The sequence below is a fragment of the Numenius arquata genome, chromosome 4 (genome assembly GCF_964106895.1).
Source record: "Numenius arquata chromosome 4, bNumArq3.hap1.1, whole genome shotgun sequence".
NCBI lineage: Eukaryota > Metazoa > Chordata > Aves > Charadriiformes > Scolopacidae > Numenius > Numenius arquata.
The window spans coordinates 24,295,283-24,320,552 of NC_133579.1; the positions used below are offsets into that span (position 1 = coordinate 24,295,283).

A 25,270-nucleotide genomic window follows, 5' to 3' on the forward strand; every position below is an offset into this window, starting at 1 on the left:
ACGTTTGTTTACTTACCTATGCATACTTGATTTTTGGCTATCTTTTAGCAAAGTGTTTGTGCATTTTTAGAAATGCAACACCAGCAAACAAGAACCAACACACACATTCCATATTTTGTATATTGAATTGTTTCATTATATCCCTCAGCAATGTATATGAACTGTAAGAATCAATTATTGAAAACTACTCAAAAATCCATTTCCTTAATAACTTTGTCCTTTATCAAAGGACTAATGGCTTTTAGCACATTTGAAATTGTCTCAGGAATCATTCTGTTCTTTAAATGCTACTTTAAACCACAAAGACAAGATACAAGTTTTGTCTTGTTCCTACATATTTTAATGGTCTGCGGCATTTTTGTGTTCAGCAGAACAGAACTGGGTCCAAAATATGAAAAAGTATGTAAAATTTTATGCTATAGCTATTTATGAGAATGCTATTATGTATTATTGGTTTCTCTCTACTTGAATATACAACACGTTTTTATAATAATGTCACTAGGCAAAGAAATACACTGTAGTTGAACAAATCTGAAGATACTCAACTAAGATTTACTTTTCCAGTCTGTGGCAATATTTGAATAATGCCATAAATCTTCAATAATAGCATGGACTCCAATTTTACCTTTGATTTGCAATATAACAAGTGGGCCTAAGATTATATATGGAACTCATTAGCAGTCAAGTAAATGATGACTAGAGCCTGCTGTATGAACAGTTTTATATTTCAGAAGATAAACAGCAGCACCAAAAGGCCAGCTATTTCCTTAAAGAGAAATTAAAACATACTCTCACCTTTATACCTTTGCATTTTGCAATGCTCACTGACTTAGCAGAGCAAGATGCATGAGATACTTCACTGAGTTCTGGAATTTTCCCATTAAAACGACAAGTAATGCGGCACTTGGTTGCTTTTTCTGACAGTCTTAATAACACCAAGAAATTGCAAAGAAGGTCATGATATTGTTTTATTGCAAGACATTTTCAAGTTCAGAATTGGTGGGACTGAATGAACTACCTGCATACTAAACAGCAGAAAACAGTGTTACGGAACTGAATCTACTCTGCTACTTTTCAGGTATAGAGAGAGCTTATTTAATATTTAATAGCAAACAGTTTTGAAAAACGTCAATCCATCTCCAAACTGAGGTATTACAACAAAGATACTGAATTCACAGTATGAAAAACATTAAGATCTACCAACACAAAGGACAAACGTTGACCTCAGATTAAGCAAATGTTATTCTTTTGCAAGCAGTGATGAATACACTGAAGATGCTTTTGGAACGATACCACAATCTCACCAAAAGCAGTGAGAGGATTTCTATTGACTGCAAGAGATCAAAGATTTCATTCCTGAACTGTGCTGTGAAGTGTTAAAATGAAATGAATCAGACGTTGGACAAGGTTGCTAGATATTGCTGATCAGCAGCACAGGTGTTGTTTAGAATAAAAAAATTACATCAGTCTGGATGAAATAAAAGCATTAGATCAGAAATGATACTAAACACAACAAAACAGATTAATGCATTATTAAGATTCTCAATGTCTTCAAACAACAACAAAGACTACATTAAAAAAACATGTTCATACATAATTACCATTAATCTACCCGCTCAATGTTTATGTACTAACTTCGCCATTACTATAACACAAAACAAGCAGATTGAAGCTGGACAGGTAAGCACTGAGCCGGGATGATCCAGGGAGGCTGTGAAATCTCTGTCCTTGGAGATTTTAATGACCTCACAGGACAAAGCCCTGAGTGACCTGGCCTGAATTCAGCTTTGACCTTGCTTTGAGTTGGAAATTGAACGGCGACCCTCCTGGGGTCCCCTCCAGCCTCAGTGATGCTGTGGTGCTCCCTCTGTGAACCACAGAGTACTTAAGGCTGTGCCCTGTCTTCACTCACTGCGTCTTGATATGCTGGTGATAAGGATTAACAAGAGATGTATAAAAGAATTAGAAAACAGAGTTATTTCTGTCTTCTAGATCTGCATAGAGGAAGCTTCTTTTGAATTTGTACTCTATACTGTTATTTTTTAACCCCATTAAAAGGACAAAAGACAGAACCTTTTATGGCATTTAGTATTTTGCAGCAGCTCTCCGTGTCTTGATTCTTTGCAAGCCGAGACCCAGAAGTTCTTCTGGTACATAATCACCAGGTAATTCTGAAGCTGAATTATCGTTTCTGAGAAGCGTACACTGTGGCTTAATCTTTGGTGGATTCATGAACAGAAACAAAGAAAGAGTGGAGGTAATAGACTAACTGTCCACGTTAACAGAAGAAGAAAAAAATATACTAGGACAGGAAAAACCCTTCTGTCTTCCAGATCCCAAGGGTAGGAATGCATAAACAGAGTGGTTTTGCTAACAAAGCCCAGCAGACCACCAGACAGTAACTTTAAATATTGCACTGTAAATACAAAATGTAATTTAAGAGGCTGTTTTATGTGCATCATAAAATAAGTCTCTGGCAGGAAAACTGCAGCCAGAATAGTTGCAGACCTCTAAGCAACATTTTCACACATATGCCACATAACTCCACCTTACTGAAGCCAACTCCAATCAAGTAAAACTGCTCTGAAGTACTTTTCTACAGCACTTCTCACTTTTTTCTTCTTCTGTCACTGATGATATTAAAAGTCACATGAGTATTTGTTGTTGGCAAGAGGGGCATGGAGAAAAGTGCTGAAGTAGGCAGGCGTGACAGTGGCAGGCCTGGAGGAGAGGCAGGCAGTCAAAATGGAGAGTGAAGCCTCTGCTAGAGCCAAGGCAGAGCCTGAACCTAAATTACTGAGCGCATCTCCCCTAGTGAATGACCTCAAAACCCTTCCTTTGTGGCTGGGGCTGAGGTACAGGTATTCACCAAAGAAATCATGTGATTCACAAATCTTACTATTAATAGTAAGCTAATTTTGAAGGTAAAACATTTAAATAATTTCAATGTATTTATTATCAGGGTATATTTTTTCAAATGGGTTATGTGCCTATACATGTTCTTAGCACACCTACAGCAGATTGCAAGAGAGGAAAAATAAATGTATTAATCTTCATTTCCATCACCTGTATTCCAACATCACATGAATACAAACTTGTGTATCTTACAGCCAGATTCTTCAGAAGTAGATTTAGAATGTGTGAATCATCAAGGTTCAGATGGATTTGTCTATCTGTCTATCTGTTTTTTCTTGTTTGGTTGTCACCACTGTATTCAAATAGCCCAAAATGCGCCATCCACTTGAAAAGCGTAGCGTTCATGAAAAGGCCTACAGTGAAAACACTGTGTCTGACAAAAAGTGCCAGTGAGGCTGGCAAATACCCTGTGTTCCTGCGTACATATAAACAATGGCTCTTATTTCTCATTCAGGTTTTGCAAGAGGTCAATCTCTCTAAACACTTATTTCCTGTCAATATTCCTAAGCCTTCACCTAACGACATTTTTCCTACTCGAGGAGTTTTTGGCTGTTTTCCAGGCCTGTTGAAGAGCCAGGCCCATCCACCTCGGTGCCTGGCTGCTGCCTGGCAGGGTGGCAAAGCTGTCTTTAGGTCGGGCCACAGCCGTTTGGACGCGGGTACCTGACAGCAGCCAGGAGCTGGCTCCAACACCTCAAGCCTCACCCGAGAGCAGCCTGGATGCAAGCCAGAGCCACCCTCAAATGTGGCTATGGGGCATTGGAGGCTATTTGTCCCATTTGCCCCTTTCCCAATTGCCCGCAGGCTCCGCCTTTCCTCCTGCAGCTTCGAGAGAGAGGCCGCCAAAACCACCCGCAGGCCGTGAGGGCCGCGCTTCCCCGCAGCCCCATGAGCCTCGCGGGGAGGCCACCTCCCTCACAGACTACAACTCCCGGCACGCCCCGCATCCGCCCGCCGCACGGCACGCCGGGAGCGGTAGTTCCCTCAGCGGCTCAAACCGCCGAGCCAGCGGCGCCCTTCCTCTGCCGCCCATCGAAACCCGGACTCTGCCCGAACCGTGTGTGTCGCTTCTTCCCGCTCCCGGCGGCTCCAGCAGGGGCCAGTTGTAAGGAGCCGGGCCGGGCCGCGGGATCCCGCTCCAACCGCCGGCGCGGGAACGACTGTTGGCGGGGGGGGGGGGGGGGGGGGAAGTCGCGAGTTGCGCGCGGGCGCATGCGCGCTGGGGATCGCCGTCGCCACCACCCTCGCGCCCGCCGTTAAGCCAGCCGCGCGGGGCTGGGGACGGCAGCGCGCGCAGCGGCAGAGCCCGCAGCCACCGCCCGCCCGCTGCGAGGGAGCGGCGCCACCGCCCGGCCTCCCCCTCCCGCCCCTCCTCCGCCTCCTCCTCTCACTCCTCCTCCCGCCGGAGCGAGCAGAGCGAGATGGCGGCCGCCGGGGCTCTGGCGAAGCACGAGCAGATCCTGGTGCTCGATCCGCCCACCGACCTCAAATTCAAAGGTGAGGGGGAGAACCTGGGGCGACGGATGGGGAGGGGGAGGCAGCGGGACTGCCCAGCCCCGGTGGGGTGTCCCGTTTCGCCTCGGCGCTGGGCCACCTCCAGGCGCTTCGTCGTACCCTCCCCCCCCTCCGACCTCCCCCGGGCCGCGGTGCCGGGCCCTGCCCGCCCGGATCCGTCGGGGGGTGGGGTAGGGGGGGCGCCGCCGAGCCGGTGAACGGGCTCGGCCGCCGCCATCTTGGGATCCCGTAGGGACTTGAGAGCGTGTCCGCGGCCCCGGTGGGCCCCCGCCCGCTCTACCGGGCGCGGCGCTGGGGGGGCCGGCTGCCCGCTTCCCCCCCTCCTCCGGGCCCCGCCGGTGCGTCAGTCTGCTCCCCTGCCCCCGCCGGTCCCCTACATGCCCGCGCGGCCGCTGCCGTGTCACCGCTCCGCTCGGGAGGCCGGGCCTTCGAGTAGCGGGGCCCGGAGAAGGGGGAGTCGCTCTCCTGTCATTTCTGTGGCCGCCGGTCCCTCTCCGTGAGGTCTCCCTCTGGCTGCAGCGGGAAGGAGAAGCCCCGAAGTGGTCGATGGAAGCCTTGCCGCCGTGTGAGGGAGCGGGGAGGGGGAAAACTCGCCTCAGGTCTGGCCTTTCGCCCCCGCTCCCTCGTCCCGGCGGGCCGTCTGTGGGCGCCTGTCAGAGGCCAGCCCTGGCCCCGCCGGTGTCCCCGCGGGGGCTGGTGCGGTTTTGCACCATCACTCCAGGGCTGTGCGAGTAGGCGATGTGCAAGGCACTCGCACCCTCTTCCCGGTGCAGCCTGACCCGCTGGCCTGGCAAATGACTCCCCGCCCTTTCCCCCCAGATTGTCATCTTTCCAGGCGGGTTCTCGGCGCGTAAACATGCAGCTCAGTCCTTCCTTCGGAATGAGGGGAAACGAATGTGTGCGTTTCGGAAGTTTCTGTGTATTGGATATTGCGTGCCGACCGCATGACTGTGACCGGCATGACATGCTGCTGTCAAAATAGGTCTCATTTAGTGCAGTTATCATGTGGGAGTTTTTCTCTCCTAATAAATTAGCTAGTAGTGAAAAGGAAGGCTTTTCCAAAGATGACTGATCCTTGAAAGGTAAGGGCATAATGAGAAGCATGATAGAATAAGTAGTTTTCAGTAGTATCCTGTGACTATATTTTATACCCATAAGGGACATTGAGAAAAATCTCAGAACACTTCAGATTTAGGATCAGCAATATTTTATATTTTTTAAAGCAGTTAATGTTATCTGAACTTATGTTTTAAATTGTGACTAGTGTCAGCACGTTTACTTGCCTAATCCTATGAACATTTCTATTATATTTTCCATTTTTAGTAGACTCATTTTCGTTGTTTTAGAGGGACTGAGTGCAATTTATGATGTTGTAAAAATCTTTAAATGGATAACTAGATCAAATTAATGTTTATATTAGAGAACACTGTATTCCCCTAAATACATTTGGCTGGCCTGGCTTTTAGGAATAAAGCTTAAGTCTGGTTTATCAAAGAGTTTTTTTAACAAACTAGACTTGTTTTATTGATCCATCAAATTAATTAAAAATGAAAAATGTTTGATCATGCCTATTAATTTTTTGATAGCTTCGGTTTTTAAATTGCACGTTCATAGACAGGGTCAAAACCATAGTGGGAACTTACCTTTTCACTTCTGTTTTCGTTGTTAAAATGCTACCAGGTCTGGCTGCACTCAAATTTCAATACACTGTATTCTTGTTGCAAGAACAGGTTGGAGGATTTTTTAATTTATTTTATTAAATTAAAAAGCTACTGTGTCTAATACGAAGCTTTCAGGTGTTGAGCTGTCTTCAAGCTGAAAGTAAGCTGTATTTATGTGATATGAAACAAAATATTGATACAGGGAATATATAATAAATACTAGATTAGAAATTCCGTCTGTATGAAGCCGTTGTCAGTCAGTGATCTTTGTGCTGTGTGTTTTTGTACTTAGAGCATGAAATGTGTATTCTTTAGGCATAAACTTTGTTTTCAGACCGATGCATATATTAGGAAAATTTCTATAGAGCAGACTAAGCAAAAACAAAATCTGAAGCATAATGAGACTGCAGTCTTAATACTCTATGGAAAGCACTCTATTACTGTATTATTACGGTAATATACTATAGAAAGGGCTATCTATTGAGAGAGCATCAAGTGCACTCTCAATAAATATTTTCTAACTGCTTATTATTCTGAGGTGTTTAAAAAGGTTTGTGAGCCACAAACTAATTCAGTTCTTAAGTACTACATTAAAGAATACAATGTTGGCAGAAGGCAATTCCAAGTGTTATCTTTTAAAAAGTAATTGGTTAGTAAGAGAATGTATGACTCGGAATAAGTGTAACTTAGTGTAGGAAAATCACACAACTTAAAAAAAATTACGTATTTTTTCAGTGCAACTGGTTATTCAAAGTTATTTTATTGGGACAATTATCTATTGTTATTATTATTGACTTAATATTGTTGATGTGTATGTAACAGAGATCCAGTTGAAGTCTAAACATCTGAACTGGACAAATAGTTTTGCTGGTTTTCTTGACTCAGGAACTTACAGTGAATTAGCTGACCTTTAGGGTAACAGTGAAATGTGTTAGTATGGCCCTAGGCAAACAATGATTTAAATTAAAAAATACTTAGGGCTTATCTTAAGGAGATGTTGACAAGGCTTTAAATTCATCATTGGCTGATGAAACTTTTTTTTTAAATCTACTTTACTTGATCAGCAAAAATAAGGTCTATAATACATTTATCCTGAATTTTATTCCACACAGCTCAGGAGTAGGTCTAAGGAATATGTCCCATAGTGGCTAACACATTACATATTTCCCTTGGTGACCAAAAGATTTGTGTCCTGTTATCATAGTACTTTGCATTCCTAGATATTTCAGTCATTAATAGTGTTTTGGGTTATGGTTAATTCCCTCTGTTTCTGTGATAGCTAGGTTTCTTTGGATTCTGGAACCATCAGGAATACCTAAGGAAAACCACAAAACAAATAAGTACTTTTCAGAGTGGTGTGCAAATGCGACAAGGGGAAAAATTGTGCTTAAAAGTCATGAAACTAAGAGGCAGACCCAGTGTGGAGCACTGAGAATTTGCCTTGTGGTTCTTGTATCCAGGTCTTCAGCCATATTACTCCTGTAGGTTAGCTTTCTTCTGTATTTTAGTCTAATGTGTTTTCTTTGACTTCTCAAATCTGAAGTTGTTTGGGTTTGTTTAGGACTGGATAGGAAGAACTGAAACATGAGACACTTAAAAGCAACCTAATTTGGAAGGTGGAGCATCCTCTGCTTCTTACTGAGGTCTTTTTTGTGTGACTGATGCATATAATCATTGTCTGTAGCTCTAGTTTAGTGAAGATTATGGTAATCTAGAAATGGTTCCTTGTGAGTAAATACACTTTTATTTAATATTTTTTTTTTAACAGTTCCGTAGTTAGATAGCAAAACTTGAAGTTTTCAGTTAAAAAATTTATAGCATTTTTATGGAAACTCAGTCTTCCTTAAGTCAAAGAAGCCAGTTTTGCAATTCTAAGTAAATGTGTATTTAAGTTGGTCTTAGATGATGGTCCTTTTTAAAAAACTTCTGCCAAATCTTTAAATCAGTCATAAGACATGCTTCTGCTATACCTAATTGAAAATCAACATTAGTTGATTTGATGAGCCTTGGAAGATTAGTAGACAGTGTTCAGAATTTGAATTTCATGTGATTCAGAGGTGTCTGACTATTGCTATAGTCAGACATTAAAATGTCTGAATATTCTATAATTATATCCTTTATTGAAGTTCTTGCTTACAAGTGCGTGAAATCCAGTTAAATTACCTTTGTACATGTCTCCAAAGAACAAGGCACACTTTTTCTTTTTCTTTTTTTTTTTTTTTTTTTTTTTTTGTTATAACCTCGGGCCTCTATAGCCTAGAAATAAGTCAGCAAGTAAGTGGACTAAAATCAACTTTTGAGCATGTCTGTGTGCAATAAATTTTCCCTTTGATTGTTTGAGTTAGGGGGAGAGGTCAGTATAACAGATGATGTTTAATTTCTGATTATTAATCTGATTAATGATTTAGGATTGTTAGTGTATAAAAATCAGCTATCAGCTGGTATACTGACTTTTTCCAGGTGAGGTAGAGAGCACTTCACTTAAGTATTATGGCTCATTCTGAAATGCAGATTTCAACGACCTTTAAATAACAGAAAAATATTGCTGTAGATTATTTTGTAATCATTACACTGCTATTGGTAACATTGAAAGCCATAGGCTATGTGTTGCTGCAAATCGAGAAGGTGGAATTTAAAGGTAAAAATAGCTCAATGTTAAATGCATCCCCTGCCCTCAAGGTCTGTTGCCAGAATTGGCCCAGGATATCCTTTAGTGTAGGCAGGGTTTGAAGTCCTCAAATGTGATCTTGTTGCCTTATGTGCGTGTCTTGATTGTGTAAAATCTTATGCCTGTTTTCATTGTGTTCCAAGTACCAGCAAATTTGTGATGTCCAGCTTCCTAAGGTAGGTTAAAAAAAAGTCATTTGGGATGTCAGTTTTCTGATACCTTCATTGAAGAATGTTTTTGAAATGAAACAATGGGAGTGCACAGGGGAAAAAATGGTTCTAAGTGATTACTAACACAGTTGTGGCTTTTAGCTACTTAGAAATGATTGCATTTAAGTTAATATTTTTGCTGGCTGAGTATTGTGTAATGACAAAGGTTGAACATCCCATAGAATGACTCAGTATTCAACAAGTAGTCTAGGACTTCTTTTTTTTTAATCCAAGAAGGATTCCTGGAATTGTTTACTCTTCCTATTTATCTGTACTTCTATCCATTGTTTCCTGGCTCAGATGTAGTATTTGTTAGAATTTTCTTTTTTTAATGATAGGTATTAATGAAAATTGGGACACAAAATGATTGATGGAAATGTGTTGAGGAAGAGAAAGGAAGATTTTTTTTTTTTTTACCAGGTGTTGCTTATGAGGTGATGTTATTTTAATACATATGTCTACCACAGTGTTAAACTGCACTTTAAAACTGACTAATAAAAGGGAGTTGTATTGATCTGTGAAGTCAGGCGCGTTATAAGTGTTGGATTATATTTTGGCAGGTCTAGTTTGCTATTTGTTTTAAGATTCATTAACAGAAGATTTTCTTCTGATGATAGAGGTATACAGCAGTGAAGATTTGAAAGTTTTGTCCTTCATCTTTGCTAAACAGAGAAATGCAATCCAAACCTCACCATCTTGTACTTCCAGTGTACTCATTGGTATAAAAGCTTCACTTTTACATTGTAATTAGTGTAAAGTGCCCACTCATTCTGCTTGTTGATAGCCTAAGCCAGTGTTCTAGATCACTGTAATACATCATTATTAATATTGTAAAAAATACAGTATTAGACATGAGCACTGTACCATTGTTCAAGGCCAAGTTGAAAAGTAGAAACTTACCGTGAGCAAGATGAGCTGTTTTATGCATCAGTTAATAGGTCTGCATATTTAGTGCACCAACTGTCCATTGTGGTATTATAAATTGTTCCTGTTTTGGCTTGACTGTGGTATGTGAATATGTTGTACTTTCTGACCAACTTTGTCTTTGGGAGGTGCTTGTTAACCAGATCTTTGTGACCATCAGTCATTGAAGGGTTATTACATGCTCGGTTTACAAGCCATAAATTCAAGTTGGAAAAGGCTGCTGGAGAGAACTTGCTGTGTGTAAAGTGGAAAAAAAAATATCACTGACTAATTAGAAAAGTATTACATTTTCCAGTGTGAAAGTTGTCAAATCACAAGGCTTTTATTGTCAGATGAGTCAGATCAGTGTGTATAAGCTAATTTCTTAAAAAAAAAAAATCAGCAAAATGACTCTACTAAGATAATTTCTGATGTGGTATTGTTGAAAATAAAAATGCAGAAACACAAATTGGAATGTTAGTAACTTTGTTTTCCTTAAGGTAGTAAGAATTTAATTGGTGCATAGTGATCTTGGCCCCTTTAGCTTCTCTTGCGTTTTAGTGATTTTTTTTTTTTTTTTGTATTGTATACAGTTATTTCATTGCATTGTAAATTATTTGACAATGTAGATGTCATATTTATTTCATTGTATGATTTGAAAGTACTTAGAAATACATGGTTATGTAAATTTAAAATAAATATTTTCCATTTATATGAACAAGGTCTTGAGAGTTAAGCTAGCTTGCTAAATATTATCCTGGTATAGGACTTCTGGTGTTCGGTTTTTAATGACATGAACAAGGAAGAAAAGAAAAAGAATTGTTTGCCTGAATTTTAAGAAGATAGTCACATCAGAATTTTTCCCTGCTATGTCTCTCAAAATGTCGTCTCACTTGGAGTAATTCTTAATTTGACACTTCAGTGCTTGAATAGGCCTGACCTTGATAGTATGCAAAGCCTTAGAGGAAAGAATAATTAAAGACATGGAGGAAAATGGAACGTGGAATAAAATGCAGCATGAGTGTCCCAGGTAGAACGTGCCAGTCTGATCTGAGAACCCCATCTCTCTCTGTGTTTATTTTCTTCCTGTGTCTCTTCAGTGTGCAACTCCCAAACAAAATCTCATCTTAACACTGGATTTATTGGATGTCATGAAAGTATTTTATAAAATCATAGAATCATAGAATGGTTAGAGATGGAAGGGACCTTGAAGACCATCTAGTTCCAGCCCCCCTGCCATGGGCAGGGACACCTCCCACTAGATCAGGTTGCTCAAAGCCCCATCCAGCCTGGCCTTGAACACTTCCAGGGATGGGGCATCCACAACTTCCCTGGGCAACCTGTTCCAGTGCCTTGCTACCCTCACAGTAAAGAATTTCTTTCTGGTATCTAATCTAAATCTCCCCTCTTCCAATTTAAAACCCTTACCCCTTGTCCTGTCACTACATCTCCTGACAAAGAGTCCCTCTCCGGCTCTCCTGTAGGCTCCCTTCAGATATTGGTAGGCTGCTGTAAAAAAAAAAAAAAAATCATAATATAAAATCATAGAATGGTTTGGGTTGGGAGGGACCTTTAACGATCACCTAGTCCAACTCCCTTCCTATTGCCAGGAGGGAGTCCAGGGGGGGAAACTTTCACTAGATCAGGTTGCTCAAAGCCCCATCCAGCTTGACCCTGAACGCTCCCAGGGATGGGGCATCAACAACTTCTCTTGGCAACCTGTCTCACCGCTCTCATCATAACAAACTTCTTCAATATGTCCAATCTAAACCTATCCCTCTTTCAGTTTATCTCTGTTGCCCCTTGTTCTGTCACTACAGGCCTTGGTAAAGAGTCTTTCTCAGTCTTTCTTGCAAGCGTGCTTTATATATTGAAAGGCTGCAATAAGGTCTCCAATAAGGTCTCCCAGTGTCTTCTCCAGCCTGAACAACCCCAACTGTCTTAGCCATTCTTCACAGGAGAAGTGTTCTGACCATATTTGTGGCCTGTGGCCCTCCTCTGGACCCCACTTTACAGTTCCATGTCCCTCTTATACTGGATGTCCCAGAGCTCGATGCAGTACCCAGGTGGGGTCTCTCTTGAGAATGGAGTAGAGAGGAACAATCGCCTCCCTCAACCTGCTGGCTCTGCTTCTGTTTATGCAGCCCAGGATATGATTGGCTTTCTGGGCTACAAGTGCACATTGCCAGCTCATGTTCAGTTTTTCACTTGTCCACTGCTGCAGTCACTCCATTGTAGAAGGCCACTAGATTATTCAGGCACAGCTTGCCCGTGGTGGAGCCACGTTGGCTGTCTCTAATTACCTCCCTGTCTTCCATATGTTTTGACATACCTTACAGGAGGATCTGTTGCATGATCTGAACGTTGATTATTTGTTACAGAGGTACCTGCAAAATTAGTAATTAAGTTGCAGGTAAAAGGTCTTAGTGGAAAAATGTAAGGTGGAGAAGGGACAAGCTATAAAATAAACTGCAGCACAGCTGTTGGGCTATTGAAAGCTTAATAAGGACATTTCTAAAGGATGTGTTTGAACTTGGTTTAGTATCTTCATTAATGACGTTGTTATGGGTGGGAGTGTGCTGGTAGAGCTCATCGGTAATGCAAAGCTAGGAGATGTGATGAACAAAAAAAAAATTGTGCATTCGATGTGTGCTAATAATAGAACTGCTGTTTTCTCATTTTACTTGGAAGTGATGAAGAAAGAGTAAAACTAGAGACTAGTACTTAATTGCACATTTATTGTGAGTGTGACAAGTCATGAAAGAGGGAGAATATGAGACTGTAGGTTTGTAGTGAGGGAAGTATTAATGTGAAGGTTTATGACATTGATGAAGCTTTGTCTGAATGCATCCCTGGCAACACCTAGTCAGGGAAGATGAACCCAAATGGGAATGGTGCCCAAAGAAAAAGTTATTAACATGAGTGGAGTAGCTTTGCTTATTTATCATAGCAAAATGAAGATTGAAAGGGGATCTGATTGCTATCTATAAATACATCGGAAGAGGTAAGCACCGGGGAGGAGAAAAGCTGTGTAGTCTAAAGGGTAGGATTGGTACAAAAATGAATGGCATCAAGTGGCTATGAATGTATTCAGATCATTAGAAACTAGTTGAATTTCAAATCTGAATCATGTCAGTCTGAACCAACTTCCTAAAAATTATGTAGGCAAAAATAGTTTTAAATTCATCAGATCACATAAACAAACCATATTGTAAAATGTTGACTTTAGAAGGCTTCTCCTAGGTCATGAGGTTATGGTGTTCTTGAAAGTTTGGTAGGACAATGGTGGTACCGAATTATGTGCTTAAGCTAGAAGCCAGTATGTCATGTTACATTTGAAGATGTTACAATAGCTTGACTGAGATAATTGTTTAATGTTTTTTTCTTTGTGAGAAGGGATGTTCATAAATTCAGAAATCATATATGTAGAAGTAACTGCTCCATATGTGAATTAAACTTAGTAATTATAATTCATAGGAGTATGATGTTGATTTAACAGGTTTAACATGTTAACAGTATGATGTTAATATGGCCACTAAGTCTAGTAGTCCCAATGAAAGTAAAAACTGTTTGGTTTTTAATTTGGATGTCTACTAGACATCTACTAGATTTGTTCCGTGTTCCAGCTTAAGTTAAAACTCTAGCTGCTTCTTTCTGTAGAAGTGAGCTGACAGCTCCTGGGAAGTGTGGCTGCTTTAGCTCATCTTGGTGCTGTGATGTGAAGGTAATGAGGGAATGGAGTTTGTGATCCTGTCTGAGTGATAAGACTGTGACTGAACGCAACTTTTCTTTAAAGCAGGTGTTTGTTTTCCTGAGTGACTGTAGGATGTGCTGTACTTGGCTTTTGGAGATTTGGGAAATGGAGACCTGTAGTCTGTGCTTCCAGAGAATGAAAGGTCTCCCTGAAATCAAAGTGAGCTGTTCATGTCTTTGGGAAGTAGTCAAGTATTAGCTAGACATGTCTGTAGGAAATTTTAATGTCTGGACGATTCTATGATTCTATGATATATGTCTGTTTAGACAGGGCTCTGTGTTACGTGCTGAGGTTGGACACTGACAGTCAAACACCTGAAACTGTTTTTTTTTTTTTTTTTTTTTTAAAAAGAACTTTCTGGGCTTTTGTCCACATTGGGAGAAGTGTGAAATTGATTTATTTTTAAAGTTACTTTGTTACACTCTTGGGAGACTACTTGCAAGGAAACGTATGAAAACCACAAGGGCTCCAGTGCTCTCTTTAATGTTTGAATCTGGTCTCTAATATCTAGTTCTTGGGGCACACTGGGAAAAGTACTACGTAACAGCTTTTGGTCAGGTCTACTGTGGAAAGACTGATTTTTCTGCATGCAACTACAGCTGTCATCTGAGATGATAACAAGTATTCTGATTACTGCTGTAGAGTTTGAAGAGTATCTTATATGATGCAATTCAGATCAGAAGGGTGTATCCAATTGGAAATTTAGTATTTGAGGATGCATACGTATTTTATGCTGGTGAATATTTGAATATTTTAAACAGCAGATCTTGGCTTTTCAGCGTGGCTGAGACCTTTTGTAAGCTATAGCAGGTTAGAATACAAAGCAAGTTTAAAAGGGAAAGGTTACTTGTTTATTTAGTTTTGTTGTTCAGTCTGCTAGTATTCTTTGAAATCTAAGACCCTCTGTAGTAATCAAATTCATTAGTTATCCTACCTTATGCAAGTAAAGAGAAAAGTTGCCTCAGCCAGGAGGGTTTATATAAATTGTTAGTATTGCATCTGTACCGGAATATTGCTCGTCACTTAGTTGGTTCAGGACTTTGGGGATGCTTTTCTGGTTTAAGTGTTCATGTTTAGCAGTAGTAAAATATTTCTACTGCTCTTGTTGTTTCAGCTGTGAGAGTGCTTTGGGATGAATAATACTTTATCGTTATCTTAAGACTTTATCCTAGTAGAATTAGGAGCTACCAATTTTAATATGCTCTTAATGTGTGTTTGGCAAGAATAACAATGTAGCCAAATAAAGGTAAGTGGCAGGTAAGAAATTCACAATAATGTGGAGGTGGAGTTTAAGTAACAAACATGCCCTTGGTGTTAGCAACATGACAGCGCTTTAGTAATGGCACTTATTCAATAGGAAAAATATCAAGAACAGACATAGGACTGAATTGCACTCAGACTGCTAGATTTCAAAGCTTAAGCTAAATATAAGCATTAAAATCTTTGGATGAAGTTATTCCGTGTTATGCCATCTTATTAATAGTGTTTTTTGTTGTTGAGGCTGAAGAAACCGTTGTCCGTATTTAACATAAAATGCAGGACAATCTCCTTTTAGTCTGTATTTTACCTACTATATAAAGTAGATAATGTTCTCTTTACCACAGTTCATGGTAATGATCTGTGGCTGTTCTTTACCCTAGAGATAGATGCTTACTGCATTTTTACTGTGTTTTTTGGCCACTGACAGCAGGTCAGTAACAGCAAGCTGGGGTGAATATGAAGTTTTGATCCAGAAAGAAAATGTAAGGAAAAAAATTGTTTGTTTTGTCTGCTTTGAAGTGCCACTGTATTGTATTCCTGTCTCTTCTCTGTTGGAATGGCAGGCAAAAGGTTTCTGTTCCCATTTCTTTTACACCAGCCCCCAGTAAAGCATGCATGGCAGCATCAGCACAAGCCGCTCTAGTAAGCTGTATAGCTATATATAGGCTCCGGTTGTTCCTTTCACAGAGGAAGATGAGCTCTCTTAAGATTTAAAAATGGGCATTGTCTCAGCAGTTTTTAGAAGGAAAAAAATCTTTGATGGATGCATCATCAGCATGTAATTGTGGGGAGCTCAGATAAAATCTGATGTTACCTATGGTAAACAGTGCTAGCCTAGAATCAGCCTTCAGGAGCTGTGGACATTGAGGTGTCTCAGCTTTCTTATAAAGCCTTTTTTGCATTCTGACATGTACGTGCAGGTTGATGATAAAACTAATAACTATTTCTCAAGTGCCAGGGTAGAATAAGAAGTGAAAGATTATGTAGTATTGCTCTAATATATGGATATCTACCTGAGCGCCATGGTTATTTGTAGGTATTATTAATCTTGCACCTTCATCCACTGATTATTCCTGATCATTCAGACCTGTAATATTGAAGTATTAATCCATGAAACCTAAGCTGTTATGCTTCATAGGCCATGAATAATTTTAACATAGGTGATTTGCTAGAGCCAGAATTTTTCTTCCAGTTGAAAAAGGTATTTGAATGGCCATGGTTTTGGTATTTCAAGAGGAAGGAATTATGTTCATCATCAGCATGTTATGGATTCTCTTCAGATTGTTTTCACAGAGGTCTGAATATTAATTTCTTAAAACTAATTTATGGAAATAAACACTTTCTTTTGCATCAGCTGCGTCGCCTGTGCTTTTTTTCAGAAAGTACTACAAAATTCCATTTGGAGCAATTAAGTGCTTTGTGTATATTTTAAGATTAGTTTTCTTATCTGGCAGTCGAGGTAGTTTTGACTCGCTACAGAACACTCGTCTTTCATTTTTAGACATCTTTCCTTCGGTACCCTTAGTGAAAGATGATCAGGTCAGGGAGTACTTAAGTAAACTGGACATACCTAAGTGCATGAGCCCTGATGGAATGCACCTACAAGCGCTGAGAGAGCTCGTAGATGGAGAAAAATGCTAACACAAACTTTGTGAAGTTCAACAAGGAGAAGTGCAAAGTCCTGCACATGGGGAGGAGGAACAACCCCCCTGTGCACCAGTATAGGCTGGGGTCTGACTAGCTGGAAAGCAGCTTTGCAGAAGAGGCCCTGGGGATCCTGGTGGATCAAGCTGACCATGTTGACCATGAACCAGCAATGTGCCCTTGCAGCAAAAAAAGCCAATATTATCCTGGACTGTATTAGGAGGAATGTTGCCAGCAGGTCGAGGGAGGTGATCCTTCCCAGCTGCTCAGCACGGGTCGGGCCACAGCTGGAGTGCTGGGTCCAGTTCTGGCCTCCGCATTATAAAAGACACATGAACATACTCGAGAGAGTCCAGTGAAGCACCACAAAGATGATGAAGAGTCTGGAGCATCTCTTTTATGAGGAAAGCCTAAGAGAGCTGGGACTGCTCAGCCTGGAGAAGAGAAGGCTCGGGGGGATCTCAGAGTCTATAAATACCTGAAGGTAGAGTGCAAAGAAGACAGAGTCAGCCTTTTGTTGGGGGTGCCCAGTGACAGGACCAGAGGCAGTGGGCACAACCTGAAACACAGGAGGTTCCCTCTGAACATCAGGAAACACCTGTTTGTTTTTTTTACTGTAAGGATGACTGAGCAGTGCGACAGGTTGTCCAGGGAGGCTGTGGGCTCTCCATTCTTGGAGATACTCAAAAGCTGTCAGGACATGGTCTTGGGCAACTGGCTCTGTGTGTCCCTACTTTAGCAGGGGCTTTGGCCCAAATGACCTCCCAAGGTCCCTTCCAACCTCAACCATTCCGTGATTGCTGTGTCAAATGATAGGACAGAAAAAATTAAATTTTGGACCAATTAAAAAAAAATAATTACATCATACGAATGTAGATTACATGAATAAGTTAAATTAACATAGTCCCTTTCTTTATTCCACTGTTACTTCTAATTCTGGCAGAATAAGTTGATGGAGACCGTACTCTGTTCCTGTCATGTCTATCATAAAAGTCAGTTGACTTGTTATCAAAATTTGTCTTGCTATCTTTATAATGTTACTGCTAGTTTTTATCCTACTGACTTTAAGTCCTTTCTCATTCATTAGGGCTCAAATTGTCAAATGCAGTAAATGATTTTTCTTTGCGTGCCCAACCTGGCTTTATTGTGCGCTGAAATAAAACGACCCTACCTGAGTTTGTTTTGGTAAACGTGCCTTGAAGTGTTCTGTATGTTACAAGTGCTCTTGGAATTTCAAAGGTGATGAAGCAGTTGTGAGAAAACAGTGTCCCACCTGAAAAATATAATCCAGTATTTTTTGAAGTTAACACTGTAGCTTACACATTTTAAGGAGTTTGGATTTCTTTTTCCAGTCTGTGTACTCTTTTATGTGGACTTATATTGTTTTTAGATGTGGCTGAATACATCACTTTATTGTGACAGTTTACAGCTTAAATAAACTTTTGTTCTTTGCATGAAATAAGTGCTTTCTGGCAGAGTCAGTTTAGGTATTAGCTTTTATAACAGCTACAGTTCAATGTCTTAAATCGAAGAGGTCAATATACTTAATACTTAAACTACTTAATTTAAAATGCTGTTGAATTTGTTTAATAATGCATGCTCATTTTTGTACAACTCAACAAGTTATCTGCCTTCTAATTGTCAAATATATTATGTAATTTAATAAAATGGTAATTTCTTATCCAATTTCAGGTAGAGATGATATTCTGTGACAGACTCTGTGTACATTATGACAGCCTTGCTAATTTTGTATAGAGCTTCTTGATAACCGAACCTGTCCACTTCTCTGAAGTTCTCTGTGTTTGCTCTGTACTACCAACAACTGGAGATACCTACAGTGATCTCTCACATTTCCCAGGGGTACTACAGGCTGAGAAGATTGATCTAAGCTCTTCCTTTCCACTCTAGAAAGGCATATTCACATCATCGTGTTTTCCCGTATGTTTGACCATCCCAGGCGGTAGAAGGATGACTTTTGGAGCTGAGGAACTGAAGGAGACCTCAGTTTGAAGAGAAAATGACACCACTGATCAGAAAGATCTCTGTACAGATCCTACCTGTCCTGTAACACACAGTATTTTGGTTTTACTGCAGTGTAACTGGCAAGCTTGTGGCAAGCCAGGAAACTTGGCACTGTGTTTCAGCAGTGGGAACTGGCTCTGCAGAATCTTTGTCATTTCTTCCTGCCCACTAGTTGCTGTAGTATGAGATGCGTAGTTGCCAGAGGCAATCCTGGCATATATGTTGCGGTGGCTGCAGTGTAAGATTGCCAGAATAGAAATTCAGTACATAATGTTTTTGGAAATCTCTAGTATTTCTGAGTGTAATTAGGCAGGTGTCTGTCATTCCTTTCTAAGGCCTTTGTAAGTCAAAAAGAAAGGAAAATCTCGGCATGGATTGTCACTGCTCCATTCAAAACAGTTGGAATAACTTGGCATTCTGACAGCTTTTATTCTAGGAAGATGCTGTGATTGGTGTCTTGAATTTATACTACTGAGTTGCTGAACTCCCTGTCCCCTTTAAAGTAGCTCGGACTCCCAGAGGTTGTCAGTATGAAATTACAGGTTTATGAAGCAACGATCTCTTGTCATTAGACATCACAGTTACATCAGTATAGCTTGAGGATTTTATTAGTTAAATCACCGCAGCTTCTGAAAACCCTAATTGCAGATCCAGAAGTCCATTGTCTCAAGTTGTGTAAGAAAAGATAGTCTCAAGCAGTTTACAATTAAGGTATTGGGTAAACAGCAGTACATGTGTGCTTACAAGGTATTTTGTGTGGTGGGTACGGTTAGACATAAGCCTGTCTGAGGGTTAAGTGCTCAAATGAAAACCAGCTTTGGCTCGGGTGTCATGCAAGCAGCAAGCGAGATGCTCTTTTTGAAAGTACAGTACTGTCCTAGTGTAGCTGTATGTTTTCTGAGGTGAAGTTGACGTGCATTTGTCTGTCTTGGTGCATGTGCAGAATGTCTGTATGCATTTTTGCCTGTTCTTTTCCTTGTCTAGATGTCATCCGTGAGGTATGGCCTAAAATTTTTCTCCTTCCTGGTTCTCCCTCCCCACTTAACTTGTTTTTCTCAAGGAACCATCATGATCTAGGCTTTTGCACTCAGGCTATTAGTGCCAGCTTATACTTTATTCCCCTGCTCCCTCAAGGGTAGCAGTATTTATGTTTGTGGGAATGGGAACGCCAGAATTCTCTTCTGCTGTTGCATGGTTTCTCTTTTGAAGGTTATGTCATGCTAATTTAGTTCGTGTGGCTCCTCTAAATGGTAACATAATTTTTTCTGATTTCCTGTCCTTGTGCCTGCTCCTTCCTGTCCATGCTCAGATCAGTGCTGTCTGTCAGTATGCCACTAAACTACCAAAATAGCTGGGTTCTGCAGGAGCAGTGAAATTTAGTCGTCTTTTCCTTTTGTGCGCCAGTTTGTTACCAGCTGTTTGTTAAATCTGGTGGTTGCGAGTCTTGATAGGCTTTATACAGCTTTTTTTTTCCTTCAAAGCTTTTAGAAAGCAGGTGAAAGGTAAAGCTGTTAGATGGGTGCTCTAGACCTTGAAAAAGATTTCAGTCCTCTCTTAAAGAAATATCTGATACAAAAGTATCAGTGCTTGTTAGTAAAACTCAGAATAACTTACTCAAAAATGTTTGTGTAGCTTGAAAAAATTAAATGTTTGGTCTTTTCTGAGTGTAACAGCAAACTTAGATTCAGAGGAGTATTCAGCTGCCTGATTTTAGTTCAGCTTGTGGTATGGGTGATGTAAGTTATTTTTGGATCACGCTCTATAAGTAAATGCAACTGGATCCTGCAAGAGCCATCAAGAGGCAAGTGGCAGGAAACTTTGAAGTAGTTTTGTAAGTCTTCCTCTTGGGGGCTCTGTCAAATTTGCTTGGATTGAGAGGGCGACTATGTCATTCACTGTATAAAGCCAAATTAGAAATGAAGTTTCAGACAAGTAATACCAGTTCCTATTTTCTCAAGAGTTTCGTTGAATGTAAACCTAGCTCACGTGTATCTTCATCTACATCTCGGTATTCTGGTTCTCAGTAATTCCCGTTTTAGTCCTTTATTAATTTGTATCTTGGTGTTTTGTGTCAAGGCTCTGTTTAGCACTTTCTCAAAATCAAGGATTTGGAATGAGAGAGTTATAGAAACAAAGACATCGATCAAATAGTGAGCCCTCTAGTGTAGTATCATGTTTGAGAGTGGCCAGTAGCGTTTCCTTCAGAGTAGTCCAGACACCTCTGTGCAACAAGGTATTCAGGAAAGAATTGACTTCCTTTGTCTCATGCAGTTAGTGGTTTTGTTGTACCTTACCACTTGTTCATATAATGTATACTTTTCATCCAATTTCATCTAACATTTGTTTTCTCTGTGGCTTTTTAGTGGAAAAGTAGTTGTCATGTGTCCAATACTAGTGAAAATTATTTTATAGTAATTTAATATGTAATTTATAGAGTGATAAAAAAGGTTCTTAGAAGTTAATGTACACATGAAATATTACTGAATAAATTTCACATTCATATGAAATGTCATTTTCGAAGTTACATTCATTTAGTTCCTGTGCAGTGTTGCTTTCAGATGACACAAGCATAAGGGAGATTAACACAGCTCAGAACGCTGTGAACCTTACTTGCTTTTTGTGCTGTTACTGTATGGCGTCACATGGCAGTGATCTCTGTTGGAAGACATGCTTTTGCAGCTTGACATTGAAATTAGGCCTTTTCTTTGTCTGATTCAGTCCCAGAGGTGATTCCTATCCTGGTGGTTTAACATAAACACAGTTTAGAGAATACACTGCATTGAATACGTAAATATGGCAACTGCAAGTTCTTTTCCGTGGACCAGTTAGAGTATATGCATAAGCAGAGTATCATCTCTCTTGCCTATTTTGAGTTTAAAAGATGAGGTTATGTTTCTTTCTGTCAAGTCTATAGGAGCTCAGAAGCTGAACAGAAGTTGAAATTTCAAGAGCAGTTAGTATGTTTCAGTGTCACAGTGTTTTCTTTCTTTAAACATTTGAAAGAGTTCCAAAGTATGTTATTTCTATTCTTCAGGAAAAATGCAGCAAAGTTTACTTTTGCATATGACCATTACCTTCTAGGTATTTAAAATGTTAGGAATGGTATGGTAAAATTAGCATATAGCTATATGAACTTTTTGCACCAGCAGATTGGGTCTATCATACTATTTAAATTATTTTTTCGTTGCTGTGATGTATATTTTTATAACTAAGGTAATAGAGTGTGTAACAGTATATGTGCTTAACAGATGTATGATTTAACGTCATTTTAGAAGTTTGTTGCCATCAAGTTATATTTTAAAAGTAACTTGTACTGTATAAACAGATTTCTTTTCCAGAGATACATGCATATTTTAAAAAAATCAACCCTTTTTTCCAGGTCCCTTTACAGATGTAGTAACTACAAATCTTAAACTACGAAATCCATCAGATAGAAAAGTATGCTTCAAAGTGAAGACCACAGCACCTCGTCGATACTGTGTGAGGCCAAACAGTGGAATTATTGACCCGGGATCGTCTGTAATTGTTTCAGGTAAAACCATGCAGTTGTAGGTTAGATTTCTTTAGACCTTTCATGAAGTTCTATAGTGCTTGATCTTGGAGGCTATTTGAAGTATGTCAGCTTTTTAAAAATAAAACTGTTGCCCTTCATTACTGCAATGTCAACTTGATGTAGAGGTGCAATGATATATGAAAAATCTGCCATACAGAAATACTTGCCATTTGTCACATTTATCTGCAGCTTTCTGAAAGGATGAAAAGAAATTTGGAAATGGGCAGTGACATTAAGAGTACCTTTGCTTCAGACTACTATATTCATGCTTATATCTTGAAGTAGGACATATGCTTGGCTGGTTTGATGTCTTTAAAGTTTAACATTTGACAGCTCATTGCATTTAAAAAAAAAATAAATTAATTTACAATTGTAGGCTAGTTGTTTTGACTGTAGTATTGGTCCCTGAACTCTATTGTTTCATAATTCTTCCATTTATCACAGTAGTATATCTTAAGTGGCAATCATTACATTTCTTTTAAAAAATATATTTTCTATTATTTTAGGTAGGTGGAGTAGTTTGTAACCCTTAAATTTGAAAAATCTAGTACATTTCACTATAGAGACGCTCTCTCCTTATTCTGCTTTTGTTTTTTTGCATGAAGGGATTAGAAAAAGAATCCTTACTTTTCAGCAGAGTGTGAGCCCTGAAGACTGACAATTTTTTTTTTTTTTTTCATGAACTCCGTGTAGGTTTGGCTTATGTACTTCATGCTGACAATCCACAGAATTTTGATAGCTGGACATGTAGTGGTCTAATCCTATACAGGACTGTACAGTGTCAAAAAGACCAGGTGTTAGTAATCATCAGAGTAGACATTCTCAAGAAAATGGGAAAAGACTAGGTATCAGTCTTCTAATTTGGTAAATGAATTTTGTAAGTCATTCTCCTGATTGTTTTGAGCTAGGAGTCTGCAGAATAAAGGGGATTCTCAAACCAGTGATTGTAAGGGGTGAGAAACTTCATTTCTCTGGACCTACCACATTTCCTAACTTGGAGAAACGGGAATACCCTTTTTATAGCCTGTGGTCCTGTAGGCTGTAGAGATCACAGACAATACAGGTGTGAGCTCCCAGATCTCCTAAGTCTAGAAAGCTGATTTTTGGAGAGCTGTAGCAACGCAAAAGGGAAACATGGAGCAATCTTCAGAGCTTTTCAGATTCATATCCTTATACCCTTTGGGAAGTTTAAAAGAAGCTGGAGAAGTAGCTTCAGGTGATACATTCAAATGTTGCAAGGAATGACTCAGAAAAAACATTATATTTATGATTGATTAAAACCTTAGAGTAACTGTCCTTGTAGGAGAGACACCAGTTTTCTCATCTAATACAATCTGTAGAATGTGACCCTTTAAAAATTCAGTATTGCTTACCATGGACAGTCCAGTGTCTTGTGGATGAAAGATCATTTTACTGAGAATTGGTTCAAGATTCAAGTTGTGAAAAGGCTACTTTATTTCCGTCTTCAGCTTTGACTTACAGCCATTTTGGCTTAACTGTGTGTTTGGTGTGGTATTAGGGATCTTTGCCGTGGGTAGTCATACATCACAATCAAGATATTGCTGGGCTTTCTCTTCAGGGAATTGAATAGATTGAAGTATTCAGTTTGCCTATTGTAAAATGTGCTTTCGTAGTTAAAAATCATCTTTCTAATGCTTTGAATGCTTCAGTTTTTTGAATGAGGCAATACTGGAGCTGTAAACGATATTTCAGCTTCAGGTTCACCAATAAAGGGAAACAGTATCATATTGCTCGACTCTTCAGTTTCCATAGCAAGGGAATCTTTGATATCCCTTTTTCTGTATCACTGGATTCTCATGCAGTTATTCAGCTACAGTGACCCCAAGCTGCTTTTGTGTGTAGTCATTAAGTTACAGTGACTCCACAGTGCTTTTCAGAATGAAGTTCTCTTCCCCAAAGTGTCAGCTTCATCTTTTTGTTTTTAAGCATATAATTTCTTTTAGGTCACTCGGTAAGCCAAGTGCGCAGATAGTGTTGTGTGTTTTTTTTTTTTTTTTTCTAGTGACCCACTTTGTTATCTCATAAATCTCCCAACTGAATATTTTCAGTGCTGATTCATCTTTTGTATAATTAAAAATAGATTTCTTTAACATTGTTGTGCAGTGGGAAATCACTATAGGATACCATGGGCTGAAACTCTGTTCAAAACTAAATGTTGAGTTAGTGTTAGCTGTCTTCAGCCTATATAATGCATCATGCTGAGTCAGAGCCAAGACAGTTTTTAAATTTGTTGTTGGAGATGTGATTTAACAGTCATCTTAAGGAATTACTTAAAACAGGCATTTTGTTTATCATTTAGTTGTGAATCACTAGGTAATCTTCAGCCATGCTTATACATTTTTTCCCACAAATACTAATTTGGTAAGACCTGGTTTTCTTTACTTTGACGCCATAAATTAACTGTTTATTTTCGTATCATGTATTGTTGTTGATTTTCCTTTTCAGAATATAGCATGTTACTCGTCTTTCTTCACAACTAGTTTCTGCTTTTCCTTCTGATTTTCAGACCCCTTTAAGATTTATTTTGTGGAGATAAAGCCTGTCTGTGTAGAAAATCTAGGCCTATTAACAAGAGGCTTGCTTTCATAACTGTTTGTTACAACTCCCCTAGAACTGATCTCTGGACTACTCAGGGATTCCAAGAACGTGTTGAAAACTGTGTATATTCATGAAATTTTCCATGATTACTTAAAACCGTGAGGAGGTTGAAAAGCTTTTTGAATTTGTGCGTTGTCTTTTCCTGCAGCTTTTCAATTCAATCTAATTTTCAGCTGTTACAGAGTGGTCAAAGAACATAAAGTTATTTAATTGGTTATCCAAGGATTCTGCCAGGATGTGAAGAAGTTCTCTGATGATGGAAAGCTGGCTTTGCCGTTTTTCAAGTTACTTATTCTGTTCTCTTGGCTTTAGGAAGCTGAAGTACTGCATGCTATTCAGTAGTCTGTTGATGGAACAATTCTTAGAGATAAATTGCTGTAGCATCCATACCTGGAAGAAGGGTTTAATTTGATCAGTTATGTTTTGAACCACAGTGAGTCCAATGATTAAGGAAACGTGATGTTTAAACCTTTCCAAATAGGATTGTTTGAAAGCATGTAAAATACTGTGTTTCCTTTATGTGCTTTATTTGTTAAATATGTGATT

General features: G+C 39.6%; 1 protein-coding gene across 1 annotated transcript in view; it reads left to right on the forward strand.

The window, feature by feature from the left end:
* The first annotated feature begins 4,186 nt into the window (after positions 1-4,186).
* The window catches only part of VAPA (VAMP associated protein A), a 34,932-nt gene continuing 13,848 nt past the window's right edge, over positions 4,187-25,270 (forward strand). The window contains exons 1-2 of the mRNA XM_074146222.1: positions 4,187-4,413; positions 21,932-22,084. Of these exons, the coding sequence (XP_074002323.1) occupies positions 4,338-4,413; positions 21,932-22,084 (229 nt within the window). The 5' untranslated portion in view covers positions 4,187-4,337. The remainder of the gene's footprint in view (positions 4,414-21,931; positions 22,085-25,270) is intronic.